This window comes from Brachyhypopomus gauderio, chromosome 12, assembly GCF_052324685.1.
Source record: "Brachyhypopomus gauderio isolate BG-103 chromosome 12, BGAUD_0.2, whole genome shotgun sequence".
Classification (NCBI taxonomy): Eukaryota; Metazoa; Chordata; class Actinopteri; order Gymnotiformes; family Hypopomidae; genus Brachyhypopomus; species Brachyhypopomus gauderio.
This window is the reverse complement of record NC_135222.1, coordinates 4620920-4637582: the sequence shown is the minus strand read 5'-3', so window position 1 is coordinate 4637582 and position 16663 is coordinate 4620920. Positions and strand designations below refer to the sequence as shown.

The 16663-nt window shown below is 45.9% G+C and overlaps 2 protein-coding genes across 4 annotated transcripts in view; both read right to left on the bottom strand.

The window, feature by feature from the left end:
* Positions 1-180: 180 nt before the first annotated feature.
* On the bottom strand, positions 181-6562 carry fkbp8 (FKBP prolyl isomerase 8). Its single transcript, XM_077024547.1, has 9 exons — positions 6464-6562; positions 5222-5489; positions 4921-5090; positions 4746-4834; positions 4363-4583; positions 3492-3664; positions 3218-3295; positions 1514-1651; positions 181-1283 (listed from the first exon to the last, which is right to left on the bottom strand). Exons 2-9 carry the CDS (start codon positions 5487-5489, stop codon positions 1197-1199), a joined length of 1224 nt encoding a protein of 407 aa, XP_076880662.1. The 5' UTR covers positions 6464-6562; the 3' UTR covers positions 181-1196.
* A 280-nt stretch (positions 6563-6842) lies between these two features.
* Positions 6843-16663, bottom strand: part of ssbp4 (single stranded DNA binding protein 4) — a 50943-nt gene continuing 41122 nt past the window's right edge. For all 3 annotated transcript variants that reach the window (XM_077024544.1, XM_077024545.1, XM_077024546.1), the window contains 13 exons: positions 14416-14499; positions 12753-12812; positions 12595-12661; positions 12432-12499; positions 12254-12321; positions 12080-12125; positions 11952-11987; positions 11780-11834; positions 11467-11537; positions 11281-11359; positions 11004-11032; positions 10780-10881; positions 6843-10299 (listed from right to left, as the gene is read on the bottom strand). In XM_077024544.1, the coding sequence (XP_076880659.1) occupies positions 10270-10299; positions 10780-10881; positions 11004-11032; positions 11281-11359; positions 11467-11537; positions 11780-11834; positions 11952-11987; positions 12080-12125; positions 12254-12321; positions 12432-12499; positions 12595-12661; positions 12753-12812; positions 14416-14499 (795 nt within the window). In that variant the 3' untranslated portion in view covers positions 6843-10269. The remainder of the gene's footprint in view (positions 10300-10779; positions 10882-11003; positions 11033-11280; positions 11360-11466; positions 11538-11779; positions 11835-11951; positions 11988-12079; positions 12126-12253; positions 12322-12431; positions 12500-12594; positions 12662-12752; positions 12813-14415; positions 14500-16663) is intronic.

The window sequence follows — 16663 nt, the reverse complement described above, 5'->3', positions numbered from 1 at the left end:
GACCCCTGTGATAAATTATAATGAGGTAGGATGAAGAGCCAACCATCTGGGACATTTGAGAAACTACGTAAGAACGGAAAAACAGAAGCAGTCACGGGCTGCGTCAGGATAACGTCAGTGTTTGACAGCCTATGACTAGGGAATGCCCCATAAAATAAACTACAATGAACACGAATCAGGTGGGATATATGTTGGAAAATGTTTAATCACAGGTTTACCATTCATGTCACAGGGCATAAGCTACGACATTTGTGCAAGCCTATCAGAAAGTAATGTGCAAAAATTTATTTCAAAACATACAGGAATGTTGTTAAAACGGTGATTTCAAAACAACTTGACATGCACAATTGTATATATTCATCAAGAAAAAAAGGTTCATACAAATCGTACGAGATCAATTCAGTTTGAATAAATAAGCCTTACATTATATGAACAGTATTCACAAACTCAGATCATTTAGGAAAAGAATAAAAACTAAAATCCAAAACAAAATTTGGTATATTGGGGAAATAATTACAGTGTTTGGTCATAGAGAGACGAATGTGAGGTCGTCCCCCTTGAATGCTAAGGGGGCACAATCAACAAACGGTCTTATTTAACAGAGGGAAGAAAGAAAACAACTTATAACAAAGACATGGAGAACTAAAAGCTAGCAGCATACATGTCTTGAATGTTAATAAAAGACTTGTGATACAGAAATACAACCAAGCAAATCAAAGAGTGTTAGAAGTAGTACTATAATAATTTACAACCTTAGAGATGCAATCTTACACACTGAAGGGTTTTCACATTACCAAGATGGATAGAACCTGGCTAAACCTACGTAATCTGAACTGAATGGCAAGATCAGTGGTTTTTCAAAAATGAAGCACTGGGCAACTGATATAAACAAACTGTTGATCAGCCATCTATTACATACAACAATCTGTACAATGAAGGATTTAAGCAATTCTATATACATAAATAGGAATCATATAATTCCTATTATATAATTCCTATTCCCATGTCTCACATCTATATTTGCTCAATTCATCTTTCATGCGCTGAAAGAAAAAAACCTGTAGCCGATGACAGAAACCAGAGGAGAAAAAACTTAAGGGCTCATACATTTGCCAACTAAAACAGGTACTGCAAGATGGTTCAAGTAGTCTGATACACCCGATTCCAGCACCTGAATCTTAATGTATGGATTTCATTTAATTCCTAGCAGCAATGACAACGGACAAAGCTACACCACCGATAGCAACAGCGGTAGCACCAAACAGCCACTTCCAGCTAAGGCTCTGTGGGAAAAAGGGGATAAATTAATGTTAGGAATTTTTGCAGGGTCGCCACCTCTTTACCATTAATGTACAATTAATTATGTGTATGTCCAAATTCCTTGAAGCTTTTGCATAGTTCCATGTTGCATTACAAAGTGGTAATTCATAATGGACATGTATACATAAGAGGAATATCTCTACATAACCCCCAATGGTGTCGTTGGTAGCATGTCTGGGTCTAGCATACTCACCCACGAGGACTTGCCCCGGGGTTTCTGCGCCGAGCTGATGTCAGGTGGGTTTCCGAGCATCTTCTTGTACATGGCCTGCTCAGCGCCTTTCTGTTCAGAATGCTTCTTCACCAGTTTAGACAGCTCAGCGTGGATGGTCTGCCCAGGAGAAAGCAGAGATGACGTGTGTGTGTGTGTGTGTGCGCGCGCATTCCTGCATGCACGATAAGAGGGACGCAGGTGCAGCTGACGCTCCCACCATGACACCCAGCAAGCCGGCACCTCGCCCGAACATCTCACAACCTGCCCCGACCCAGTCAAGCACCAATGCAGTCAGGCACACCACGGCTGTGGGCAAACCACATATTTATTTAGATTTTTCTCGCCACACGGCCCATGTAAAACCAGCGTAAACGTCAAGCATGCGTACATGTGAGAATGCAAAACGAACAGCGTTCTCACACACGTACCTGCTTCACACGTGTGCTCAGCTAATGACGCACAAGTTTCGACGCAAGATCACTATGCATGGAGAACCAGAATCTGTTTCGCTACCCTTTCCGAGTGTCCTAGTAGAGATCACACTCGCCACGGTCCAAGCAAAGTACGGGTCATATAAGACCTTTTTTCAGGAACAGCCTTGCCTGGGTCTAAAGTATGTACTAGTGGCCAGTGGTCTCCAGCTTCCCTCGTTAGCACGAGCCTCGTGGCCAGTGTAAGGTTTCTAAGGTGCCCCCCTGGTATTTCCAATTCCCATGCTACAATCAGCAGAACTCACCTCCGCCCTCTTCGTACAGACTCTTAAATGGCCACATTCAAGTAGAAAACAACGCGCTCTTCACTTCACACTTTGTCCTAAGCGACCAAGATTAATTAGCAAATAACAATCGAAATGTAACACCGGGCTAGTAATATACACGCCAACATTCTCCGCTGGTGTGGGAGGCAAATACTAGGAAGAAATTTGGAATGTAAAGAACTGGATGTTACATAAGGGGGAAAAAAAACCCAAACACACAACACTGTTCTTAATCAGTCTGCACCTGCCGGCCATGGTTCATGCGAATTAAAAGGGAAGAGTGGAAAACGCGTCTAAGACGCTACCGTCGCCAGGGCGTTACTGGTTAACGAACGATCTGCAAGAGGCCAGACACACGTGAGAGGTGTAGAGTACAGGCGTAGGTGGGTTAGTGGTGACATGCTGTTCACAGGCACACAGCACTGTACCGCGCCGAGCTGGCCCACACCGTACCGCACAGATGGCGGAGAGAAGGGAACCTCATCCCCAAGCCTGTGTAAGCAGAGTAGGGCAACATCGCTTTCGATATGGCAATTGTACGGAGGGATCTGGCTATTTTTGGCCATGGGGAGAAATAAGATCCATGGAGGTGATGAGAGGGCATGCCTGCCTGCCCTGGCACTGGAGAGAGATGGAGGGGTTTACAGCACCATCTTGTGGTGGTTAATGGAAACATTCTTGGCCATTAGATATCATATTTTTTTTTTAATAGCTAAAGAATCTCAACAGAAGTAGTGAAGAGGACATAGTAGCCTTTTTTTACATTTAAAATTTAAAATCTGTTATATATAATGCTGTGTTTTTCAGGTAGTAAAGCTTTAATCGATTAAGTTTTCAAAAGGTACCCTTTTCTTTCTAAGCACTAATGGTTGTAACGTGGAGCGTCTGTGTAAAGCACAAACTTCTTGAACAAAACTCAGTATTACCTTGTTACTTGGCTCCAACTTCAAAGCCCTTTTCAAAATCCTAACGGCATCGCCGTACTCCCCTTGTAGCGCTAGTACCTGTCGACATTAAACCACACAGCACATGTAAACAGTCCCTAATCTCAACACATACAAGTATGTTCCATTAAATATCGCGGTTGGTATTGTTTGCCAACCTAAAAGGCCAAATAAGTGCAGTTACTCCAAGTCTGAATCTTGGAGTAAAGGCGTTATAGGCTGCGTGAGAGGATGACCGTGCTGGACGAGGGGCTACCTTGCCCTGGCGAAACAGAGCTTTGATGTTGTCCGGCTGGAGAGCGAGGACAGACACGCAGGAGCGCAACGCCGCCTCATAGTGGTCCAGCTTGAGCTGAGCGGCGGCCATGTTGTTCAGGCATTTCACTTTCACGTCCAGCAGCTCGTCTTCCTCTTGTGGGCTGATGTCCACTGAAACAGCAGTCGTGCCAAGGCGTGACTAATGACACAGCATTCCACATAATGACCGTAAGGAAATATTCCTGTTGAACTGTGCACACTTAATGTCTTCCCTCCAAGCTGGAATGTTTTGGAATGTACCCAGTACAAGCGGCCCAGTGACACCTGACTGCAAGAGGACTACATCAAGGAGAGTGCTACGTACACAAGCAAGGTATGGATATACTCAAAGGGTGCAACTAGGCAAACACTATATTTGAGGCAACAGGTCTCTACCCCATTTGCCAAGAGAAAAATCAGACGACCTATTCACAAGAGACAAACCAGGGGACTAATGTTTACCCATTCACAAGAGCAGAGCTGTAAATAAACTCCACATTATGCCAGTGTGCTGGGCAGTATCCTCTAACAAGTGCATTGTCTATGAACTTAGCACTTAATGAAGAAAGTGAGGTATAAAGGTGAACCACATGGAAAAAGCATCCATCTTGTCTTCAAACCTCTTCACTGACCACAGAGCAATCACAGACCATAGACAACATGCAAAATATAATGCATCATAATTTTAATTATCTTTGGTTCAACAACAAATGCACCCACTATAAATCAATCATGTCTTCTTTTCCCTCCTAACAGAACTATAACTGGAGACCACGTTCTCCATGGTCCTTGTTCCCAGACGGGGCGGAGGTAAAACAAGCTTCTGTTACCTCTTGAACTGGCATCCGTTATCTGCAGCGCGATGCCGTAGGAGTTGATGGCGAAGGCGTAGTCGCCGCGCTGGTAGTGGACGTTGCCCCGCTCTCGTTTCCTGCTGGCCAGGGCGATCCTCTCCTCCGGGGTGGACAGCTCCAGGTCTGGGGCGTCGGCGGCAGAGAGAAGCTGCACCTCCAGGATCAGATCAGCATTGGGAGGCACGGGTGGTGTAGAGCTGTCGTAAAGCGACGAGTGGCTCGTGAGGAAAGCAAAGAACTGTACGCAGTCTTTCTACTGGTAAACCTTAGTTTAATGGATGCATAGATATCCAAGGTGGTACCTTGCTGTGAGCAATAGATCTCACATAATCTCACAGTGTCTGGGTTTTCGGTCTCACCTCCCCAAGGCTCCGTATGCATATTTAGCAGCTGCTTCAACTAAGGCTTTTTCACCCATCTCCATGAGCTGTACAGTCAGATCCAGTGCCTGAGAAGAGCGGCGAAAGGTTATTAAACCAAAGCCCGAGGCATACCTTCAGAGGTCCACTCCTCATTAAATCCAAAAGCATATACCTGAATAACATCACCATCACCGAGGGTGAAAGAGAGGTTTGACTCCTCCTCAACTGTGGTGCAGTCTGTGAGAGTGGTCTTGAGATAAACGGTGACTGTTTGGCCCTTCTGAGGTTTGCTGTCAGGACCACCCCCAGCATCAAGAACCTTCTTTCTCAGATGCCCATTCCCTGCGTGCAAGTTGTTTTAAGATTACTCATTAAAGTCTGCAGATTTTATTTATTTCAACAAGCTTTCTCAAAAGATCTCATTCACAAAATGGCTCTTTCATATGCAAAATAATAATAATAAGCTTGCTTACCCAACACATCTAGCCACTCATCTTGGGGTGGAGATGGGCTCGGGTCTGTAGCAGCTTCTATGTCCACACTATTATTTGCTTGACTGCTTTGTTCCTTTCCATTGCTTGTGTCTTCTAAAGGGGGGAGGTCGCCTATATCATCATCACCATCTTCCAGCATCTCGAAGTCCTCCCCGCTGTCTAGCAGACAGGTTCGACTTGACTTCTTCCCTTCTGAGTCGTGGATGTCACGAGAAACATTCAAGAGTGCATCGTCTTTGTCGTCCATCTGGAAAGACATCACACCCCCCCCCCCCCCACACACACACACACACATATTAATGAAAGAAACAGATGTGATGTTTACTGTCATCTACTCTCACGAAAATCAAATAGAAAGATCCCAGAGATCACCACTGATAGACTCGTCATTGTACAAATTAACTTCAACATCTTTTAAGCCAAGTGACTAGCTTCTCTACTTACCTAAGCTGTGCTATCTCAAATGTAACTGCCATGCGAGTGTTTTAACCTGATCAGATACATTAGGTTAATTCTTTAAATCATCTCGCTGTATATGGGGTAACTTGTGATTGACTCGGATATGCGGTTGCCCCTGTTAGCCCCAGGTAGCTAACGTTAGCTCGCTAGCCAGCACGGCTAAAAACAACATTCCCTCTAGAGAACATTGCTGACCGTGTGGTTTGCGAACGCTAGTTTTGTTCAGACGACATTTCACAGGTATTTCACACTACACAATGACATTTCCTAACACACCTGTCACGAGTCCAGTCTTTACTTTTAGACAAAAACGACACACTCTCACTCCCAAAGGCACTACGGCTCAGCTAGCTGCTCGACTAACGCCTGCTAGCTAATAAGTTCAATTCAGAGGAAAATATTTGGGGGGGGACCACATGCATGTATTTTATTAACTATCAATATGTCAATAAAACCACGATTCTCATATGACTTTTTGAAAACACAGTTTTGCAACTTATCTGAAAATGCAATGTTGCACTTAATTGCCTCGCGGCTAGCTGGGTTAGCCAAGTCTTTCGAGAACTTTCTGCAAACTTTCACACCAGCTAGCTTAGCTTAGCTTAGCTAAAATAGCTAGCGAGCTAGCTAGATAACATGACTAGCCTGAGCAAAGAACCTTTACTGGAACATTTCACAAGACACGCGCTGATAGCGGGAACATTTTCGGGTTTCCCTTTAACAGACGCCACACACAAAACTGCAAAAGAACGAGACACTTACCTCAGTGCAAAATAGATCATTAAACACAAGAAATCTGAGATAGAGGACAGTGGACTTTGACAGCAAATCAGACCGTACCACTTTTAGAACACGAGCTGTGGTTGTTTCAAAATAAAAGTTACTGGAACACAAAAATCATGCGTTTCATATGCACTGATGATACATTTAAGGAAAATATGAAAGCAAGTAACATATTAGTATAAATTAATGCTTTTGAATATTAATAATTTCCAACATCCTATATTAGGATGTTAGGATTAGAACTTGGTTAGATACTGCATTAATATGAAATTATTAACAAATTACTAATTGTCAAAATAAAGGTATTTATTTATTTCGGTTAAATAGAAAGTGGTTAAAAAGAAAGCTCAGACCCAAGAAAATATCAAATTACATTTATTATTGACGCAGCCATTTGTGTTTGATAAGCAAATTTTTTTTCTGTCAGTCTAAAGAAACTTTACAATATAAAGTAACATACAAAGGACATCTTTATTACCTACACAAGACACCTAAGTCCCTAAGACACAGATCCAAACTACCCTACCATGAAATACAAAGCAAACCCAATAAGACAGACTGCTTCATACTGAATACTGTCATGTCGCCAGAAAGGACAATGAAAGGTACAGGAAATTTCCATTTATCCCTTCCCTCACCCTCCCTCCAAAATGCACCCAACCCTTCCCCAGTTCTTCCTAATGTTACAGTATTATACATCACAATAGAAGTACAGAGATGGCCCACAATTGTACATTTAAGGACCGAGATCAGTAAGAGTCAGTCTACACAGAACCATTTTAAAATTGAAAATCGGAAGCAGACGTTTAAATTGACCAATGCATTGTTCGCAATATCTTGGTGAGTATTCTTATATTGAGAACATATTTTAGTCCCTTGATTCAATGTGTCATTTGTAAGATGGGTTGCCTTCATCTCTCTGATGGTTGAGATTTTATATTGCTGTTAATCGGGACTATAACATTATGAAGTTGTCCTGCAGAAGGTGCAGTTGTTTTCATTAAAACTGGATTGCATACTGAAGTTAGATTTATCTGGATCTGCATAATTATTACTACAATTTATTAATTTGTTACCTCTCTCTGTCCTCTTGAAAATTATATACAACTCTGTCTTCAGACTCACAAATGTTTTTCTTTTACAAATACACTGCTGTATTCGCAAATACCACAAACGTTTAAAATGTTTACAGTAAATTTGAATCTGATTCAAGATATTAATTTAAAAAATATTTTCTAGTATCCGTATTTTATGTGTTAGGGGGTCTCCCTCAATTTCGTACTTTACACCAAACCATCTCTTTAAAATACAAAAACACAAATTCTTTATAACTTATTTTCAGCTGTATTTGTTGGTTGTGACTGACATATCAAAACATGTCAATGATATCAAAATGCATTTTACAGTATTTACAATAAAATCAAAAGTTGGAGGAATTAAGAAAAGGTGTAGACTGGGATGGGGCTGGGAAGGAGGCTGTGCACCAACCATGTCGGAGAGAACCATCACCCCTCATAATCCTGCCAGCTCGGAGAGCACCATCACCCCTCATAATCCTGCCAGCTCGGAGAGAACCATCACCCCTCATAATCCTGCCAGCTCGGAGAGAACCATCACCCCTCATAATCCTGCCAGCTCGGAGAGAACCATCACCCCTCATAATCCTGCCAGCTCGGAGAGAACCATCACCCCTCATAATCCAGCCAGTTCTAAGAGCACCATCACCCCTCATAATCCAGCCAGTTCTAAGAGCACCATCACCCCTCATAATCCAGCCAGTTCTAAGAGCACCATCACCCCTCATAATCCAGCCAGCTCTGAGAGCACCATCACCCCTCATAATCCTGCCAGCTCGGCGAGCACCATCACCCCTCACAGTCCATCCAGCAGAGCGCGCCTGATTCTGTCAGACGGCAAGTATTCGTCACTACCACATAGTCACGTGGACAAAAAAAAAAGCATTTCCTGTGAAGGCCCAATCAGATTGCGGGTCTTTGAGAGATGTAAGAGCAAGCACAAATTTAAAGACATCCCATAAAGCACAGTGATAGGGGTCATCACAACACTTAACGAGCAATTAGAATGACAGGGTGTTTGACTGAGTTGATCGCTGTGGCTTATCGTACTATCCACAGAGAGGAGATTCAATGGAAAGTGACCAAAACCCCCAAACTACACATTCTCTAAGTGCACATCTGACCACATGATCTAAATGGATGCTAAAGAAAAGATGGAACCACACATAAGATTCACAGACAAGTATTGTATTGAAAATACAAATGAGATCCAATGACCAATAAGAGAAACAGGTTGTATTTACAGGCATGGGACTAAAAACATGAGGAACTGCCATGGTGCCTGTAGGCGGAGTTAACATCATGATGCCCCTCCCCCAGGCACTCAGGTAGGATTCTAAATCATTTCAAAATCAATACATGATGTCAAAGTCACAATAAACATTAAATGACAGCTTACATTTAACCGTAAGGGATTTGCAATGTATAGACAGGTGAGGTCTGCAGATGAACTGATTACAGTTTGGATGCTTTGACAAGGCAAGTTTAGAGTAACTTTGTTTTATAGCTATGCTGTGAGTGAAGCCTACTGACGGTGACTGCAATAAGCTCGTCATGCTACACAACAGAAACACAATAAAGAGAATACATTAACACAAAGATTGGGGACCATGACAGGCAGCTGAACAGAACATCTCGGAGGATGCTAAATGTTCTACAAACGTTTCATATCCAGTGCTGGACAGTGACGGAGTGACAGTGATAGTAACTGTGTGATAAACAAACAGCTGTCTCCTGGACACAGACTCAAATACTGGGACAGCACATTGGACTGTGATATTCTGGTAGTGATGATATCCGTTCTACGTAGAACACAGGAAGAGGTATATGTAAGATGCGACAAACAACCAAAACAAAGAGACAAACAAATACCTAAAATCATGTAAACAGAGGTGTCATTGTGCATTCTTGAGTGTGTGCTTATTCTGTTTTAGATGTCGTTGAGATACAAATGTGCCCTTTACAGGAAAATCCATAAATCATGACTACATCATAGCAATATCAATTATGAAAATCATAACAATAATATAATCAATAATATACAAATATATCATAATGAGACCATTGCCGCCCCAATGCATCACCAGTTTAGCTTTTCCATTTCAGAATGTACACAGCAATCAAACATTAGGCTGACTCCAACCTCCCCCTTCGACTGCTGATCAAAAGACACTGAAATACAGGAGAGAGAATGAAACAGGTCTGAAATAGGCCACCAGCCTCGGTGTTGGACAGCAGACTGCCGTTTACACACACACACACACACACACACACACACACACACACACACACACGCGCACGCTATCGCTCTCTCTGGGCCCTCACTGTCCTGGGCCGGTGAGGATGGAGGGCAGACGGGTGGGGTGGACAGGAGGTTGGGCCTATGGCTCGCGGCCTGCTTCCTTCCCGTGGACGTCGTCATGCCGGCGTGTGGCTGGGCGGTTCGTCTCGGAGCCCTGTGCTCCCGGGCCATGCCGGCTGACCGAGGGGGGGCCTCCCCACACACACCGGCCACCCACCACCACCACCACCACCACCACCACCACCACCACCACCAGCCGGGAGTGTCAGAAGGGAGGAGGAGGAGATGGGGCGGAGAGTGGGGACCCCGTCACACACAGCAGAGCGGACGGGGAACGAAAGCAAGAAGGGAAGAAAGGTAATAAAATAAAAAAAAAAGATGAAATAAAAAAGGTGAGGGGAAAAAAATCAAACACTCATCGTCATGTTGGGTGAATACTGCAGAGAGAGAGAGAAGAAGGGAAGGGTGAAGGGGAGAGGTGAGCATAAACTACACAACTACATGCTGTAGATCAACTCCACATAAAAGATCTCAATGCTGTCTTACTGGAATCATCAAAATGACTATCGTGCCCTACACTGTACTCTAAGACCCTGCATTTTAATCAATTTATTAATTATTTCTTTATGCAGCATTAATCACTAATTGATCCAGGAGAGATACAGGGATTCTGCCATTTCAGCTTTAGGAGTATAATTTATACTCCAAAAACAATGAGCATAGAGCCCAACTACTGATAAGTAAAAGTAAGTAAGTAATTCCTGAAAATACTAGAGATTAATATTCACTTTGAATGACCTGCATGTAGCCATTTTTAATAAAATGTATTCAACACTGAATACAAAGTGCAGCAGCTTGGTGGTCATGAACAAGGGGCAATGTGGGGGTGAAGCAGAATGCCGCGTGTCAACACTCACACTTTCACTTTGGAATGGGTTTAAGAAGTTGCCTGCCATCTCTCCATCGTCTCGCGGAGTCCCCGGAGGGTTGTTCATACCCGCCATGTTGTTCGGAGAGTTCTAGAAGGAATGCAGTAAAGTCTGAGCACCTGGTATGTCGGGCTGCTTGGGCATCTCTGAGAAAGGTGAGCGGTCTGGAGAATGGCGCTGAACTCTACACCACCTCAGGAGGAGAAGCTTACCTTGGGCAAGCCATCCATGTCCCCCGAGCCTGTGGAGACAGGAAGTGTCATCACCATGACTACGGTGTCTACTACGACTTGGGTATCAACAGAGCGGGCCTGTGAAGTCGGTTGCCAGGTTTTACGAAATCAACTCCCGTTACATCTATGCCGACTATGATTTACCTATGTACCAAGCAGGATATCCATCTCACAGAAGTGACAGGTTGCCAAATGAGGTTTTAAGCTGGAAACTGAAATAACAGAGTTTACACTCAGACAAAGAAGCAAGTCTCACCTAGTGACCCGTTCATATGGTGCGGTTCCATTGAGCCCATTCCACCCATAGGGCCATCAGGACCAGGCCCCATTGGGAACTACAAGTACATTAGATGAGAATTAGCAGCTCATACCAATGGGGGCATTATCGTGGGATTCCAAAATCACTAACAGACAAACAAATGCGTAATCTGTATGAACTTACGTTAGGCCTGTTGCCACCAGGGCCAATTGGGTTCATCATGGTGTAGATGTTTTCACTGGAATTTGTCGAGTCTGGTTGAGCATGAATACAATGGTTAACACAGAAGCCACGTGTGAAGTAGGAGCGATAATTCAACTAGTCACAAGGCTTCAGCTTAGGCCTATTAAAACCAACGTACGTTTTTTAAAAATGTGCCAAATTGTGTTTGATACAACAAATTTATGCTGTACTCAAGACTCGTTTTTCTCGTTTGCTTGACTGAAAGAAAGGTTCACATTGTGGGCCTGAAAGGAGTGGCAGAGCCCTCACTAACCTCCTGGGCTGGGCATGATGGGCGTCCCTGGGGGTCCACCACCCCCCGGAGGTCCCTGGGAGACAAAAACATGCAAGTAAAGGGATGAAAACAAGAACTTTCTGGCTTGTTGGAAAACACACGGCGACAGAACGCTTTAAGACCAGAAGACCCAGGGTGCGGTGACACTTACCACATAGTTTCCAGGTGATGAAGATGAGTATGCTATCTGTGGGGAGTTAAAAATATACAGTTTAAGTGACATCAAGAACGTCGGTCCACTGAGTGACCTGATTTCAACGTCATAGGAGAAAGACTTACTGAGTTTGCATTAGGATTTGGCCAGGGACCTCGGCCACCCGGACCCCTTCAGGAGAAACCAGAGAAGCAGTCAATTAGTGGCTGGCGTGTATGTGGGCGTGTATGTGGGCGGAGCATCCCCCACATCAACACGGACATCGGACAGCACACAGGAGCGTTCCCACTCTGACTCACATGTTCATTCCAGACATGGCCGGCCCGCCGAGAGAGTTTGGAGGGGGTCTCATCCCGCCGCCATAGTTCTGTGCAGAGGTGGACAAGCGGACTTGGTTAGCGAGGACTCCAGTCATGGAGGACACCAACAACACACCGGTCTCTTTGCATAGTACAGCAGTTAAACATTCGGACTGACCTGTGGACCCATGCCGCCCATTCCCCTGGGCGGGTTCATCCTCATCGGGCCGCCCATGTTTGGATGTCCTGGGTGGGGTGGAGATGTATCGTGAAGATGTCCACGTGCCTTAAACATGTTCTTGTTTTAACGTGTGGTGTGCGGGCCGTGGCGATTGACCTACCTTGCGGTCTCGTGGGGTCCAGACTGTTTGGCAGGAGTGGCTGTGACCCTGGGACGCCTACAGGAGGCTGAGGGAGAAAGGGGAGGAGAGACGGGTAAGGACACAAAGGATGAAGAACAGAGGAGGCGGGCCCGTATGTGAAGGGGGCGTGTCCAAACCTGATTTGGCATGCGGAGTGACGGACGGGGTCCACCTGGGTACCGTGGTGACATGAATGGCTGGTAAGGAGAGAGCACAACAGCCAAGATTTATCCATAACAGTCAATAATTTGACACCTCGGACAAATATATTTTGTTTGTGACTGAACGTGAGGTATTTGGGAAGAAACAAAAATACAGAAAAATACTGAACAGAAAATGTAATACGAAATAAAAGAAATAATAGAAAAAGTTAAATACAAATTAAAGATAAGGATGGAGGCAAGACTTTGAGATGAGGAAGAAAGGTAAAGTGGTAATACTAAAAATGAACCAGTAGAGGGAGCAATAACACCACATGAAGAGTTTGTGCAGGATGAGTCCTATAAACAGCGTCTCTACAGAATATATAAGGACAGTGATGTTGCAAGCTTCCCAGCAAGATGTTGCAAGACATTCCACACACTTAACAAAAACCAGTACAGTTAGAGTTGGGAAAGTAGAAAAATACATATTATGAAGATAGATGTGGCAACACACACACACACACACACACACACACACACACACACACACACACACACACACACACACACACACACACACACACACACACACACACAAGAACGTGGGCCAAACCACTCAGGTACAGTAGCCCTCTTGTTTCCCTCTTGAATTACACACATCAAACTGGATACTCCCGCAGCGATGTGTACAGAGCACAGACACACTAGGCCACAACAACAAACAACATGGCCTTCACAAACAATTAAACACGCGCCAGGGCTGGGGCCGGAGACGAGCTTACATAATGGCCGTGCCCTTATGGGAGGCTCTTCCGCCATATCCCTTTGACGTTTGGAGAGAGGCAGAGTGCTTATCGGTTCGTCCCGAAGGCGTGAGTGTGTGTGACTGTGGGCTGGGGGATGTCTCGGTGCATCTGTGTAAGCATGTGAATGTGTGTGCGTGCGTGTGTGTGTGTGTGTGTGAGTGCTGCATTATTAATGGGATATTGATGGGAGATGGGATAGTGTGTGTAGGGCTTAAGGAGGGAGCAGCTATGGAGTTCTGGCCAGATGAACCTCTTCTCTTCATAGGCTGGGCAACAGCGTACATTATTTATCCAGCATCACTGCTGCCGTCCGGAAGCAGGGTGTTTGTGTGTGTGTGTGTGTGGCTCCTTCTCTCTATGCGTGTGTATGTTTCTGTATATATGTGTGTGTGTGAGAGAGCTCTTTCCTAAAGGATACAGAATGAGGTAATGTACTATGGTGCACAGGAGAGAGAGAGAGAGAGTACATGCAATGAATCGAGCAGGAGTGTGAAAGGGTGAAGGAGATGGGGAGAAGCCTGTGAAGAAGCTCAGTAAAATGGGCCCCCGTATAGGGCCTCCCTGCTGGAAGAGAGCCAATCCTGCAGCGGCAACACTCGGACCGGGCAGAGCTCGGTCCCTCCGATCACATCACCACGGCCCATCTGTACGGCTCCTTCACTTCACCAGCCATTTCCCTCGCCAGCATATCCTCAAATATACCCGGCTGGACCCAGGAGGGTCGGGTCGGCGCGTTATCGTGCGCACAAGGAGGCGGGAGGAGAGGACGGAGAGAGAGAGAGAGAGAGAGAGAGAGAGAGAGAGAGAGAGAGAGAGAGAGAGAGAGAGAGAGAGAGAGAGGAGTGGCATACCTGACCGTGGGGTCCCATCATGGGGTTGTTGGGGTTGTGTGGGGGCGGCTGGGAGTGGGGAGAGGGCTGTGAACCAGGGGGGCCCTGGAAGAGAGACGGACAGAGACAGACAGAGAGAGAGAGGGAGAGAAAATGAGGAAGCTGACCCATTAACACAAGTATGCACAAACCGTTCAAACAGAAAGCGTTATTAGTCTGCATCACAGCACCTCAGAAGAAATTCATAAAGCCCTATCATACGAGAGCAGATGATGACTCGGTGCTCCAGCGAATGCGTAATGGCAGTTTGGATTACATTCTGACTGAACGGGGTCCAGAGTCTACAAGCTAGACTCCAACAGTAAATCCCTTAGGACCAAAAAAATAAACCCAGGCATTCAAACTTGCTCTCTCACTCCATTCATATTTTAGTTGAATAATGATCTCCGGAGCTGCTCCATGGTGCAGGGAAACAATACCTTTCAGAAAAACGCACATTTAATTACAGTACGCACATTTTGCTTAATTTAGCTGAATTCCTAGCTAACAAGGAAGTCACATAATGAGACAAAAGTGTTATGGGTGTTGCTGACATCACGGACACGGGTCTGCTGAGACAATACACCAGGGTTCTCTTTATAGGGAAATCACCAATGACAAGCCAGAAGTCAAATCAGCAGAAGTGGGTCCTTAGGGAAATTAATCCATCTCAGGCGCCACGTTCCTTCTGACGCTACTTTTCTCAAGTGATTATGCATTTTGTGGAAGATCAGACCAGCAAAATGATCATGTATGTCTCTTCCACCAAACTCTACAGGTCTCAAAAACAAGCAACGGGCACGATGCCATCGGCACCAGCCGTGTCCAGGTCCCAGCCAGGGTCCGAGCGGAGTCCTGCGCTGTAGATACAGCTCGTGGACCATTCGCTTGTGTCTATTTGCACCGTCAGCAAAAAGTGCTTGTGTCGTGGAATTGGGCATCCACCCACCCCCTCCACCCACCCTGCCGAGGACCGCCAACGAGGACCCGCCACGCTGCGTGTCTAACTGCCCCGTGGGCGGGCGGGACCAGAACCGTTCCACCTGCGTTGCCAACGCCACAATAACATGGCTGCTTAGGTGGGGAGGGGGGGGGGGGGGTTGCTGGACGGCGTGAACCTCCCCCGCCACATGCCTCTCCTGCTGGGCGGGGCAGCTGCTCCAGCCCCTGCCCCTGGGCTCCAGCACGGAGCTCCTCCACTAGCCCCTCCACCCTGTTAGCAACTCTTGTTTGGAGTGAATGGGCAAGGCATATGGCCTTTATGGTAGTGCTTGCTCCTGTAGAGAGCAACAACATGAGCGTGTGTGTGTGTGTGTGTGTGTGTGTGTGTGTGTGTGTGTGTGTGTGTGTGTGTGTGTGTGTGTGTGTGTGTGTGTGTGTGTGTGAGTGTGTGTGTGCGCTGGTGAAGGTGGGGGAGAGTGTCTGCTAAATGAAGCAATTAATAAAATCATTTTCTACCCAGCTAAGGAGATAACGGCTTGGCACAGAACCACAGGCCCATCAACAAGCCCCTCCTGCCTGGTGTAAGAACGGTGCACTATTCCTACTGGGACAGCGCAGTAAAGGACAGCAGCGATCGCTGGGGCCAAGCACTCCAACGTCTCGCAACGGCGCCTCGACGCCACTAGGGGGCAGTGCGCAGCTGCCCACCGACTTGTTGTGCGACACAAAGCAGTGAACACAACAAAGCACAGGACAACAGCACAACGCATATTTCATTGTTGCCTCTGTGGCTACACGGAGAGACCTGCTGATACTTCCTGGACAAACAATACGGTGTAGGGAAAGTGTAAGGCGCATCGTTAATGGTTGAACGGCTAAGGATGGTAATGACGTGGCTTTTTGGAGGAAAAACAAACCCTCCAGTAATGACTGAAGGAGCCCATTCACCGTCTGCTCGATTTTCTGCGACGTTATTGGGTGATCAAACCCATTTCGGCACCACAACTCCCACAGCAGGGAGTGGATGACACTGAACTGCCCCTCCAAAGGACTTAAACCCTGTGATCTTTTGCACCTTTGACTTCAAACAAGACAGTCAATAAACCGATAAGCCACGGAACAGGGCTAAAATCCGTATTAATAAAAAAGCGGTGGGGACCGGGCAGGTACGGGGACTGGCGGTGTGCTCCGCTAACTCGGTTAGTCCGCCTCGTGGGGCGGGCGCGTCATGTGGCGCCGTGGCAACCTATCGTGCCTCGCTGGCTCCCCGGTGCAAGCCCGAACAAGA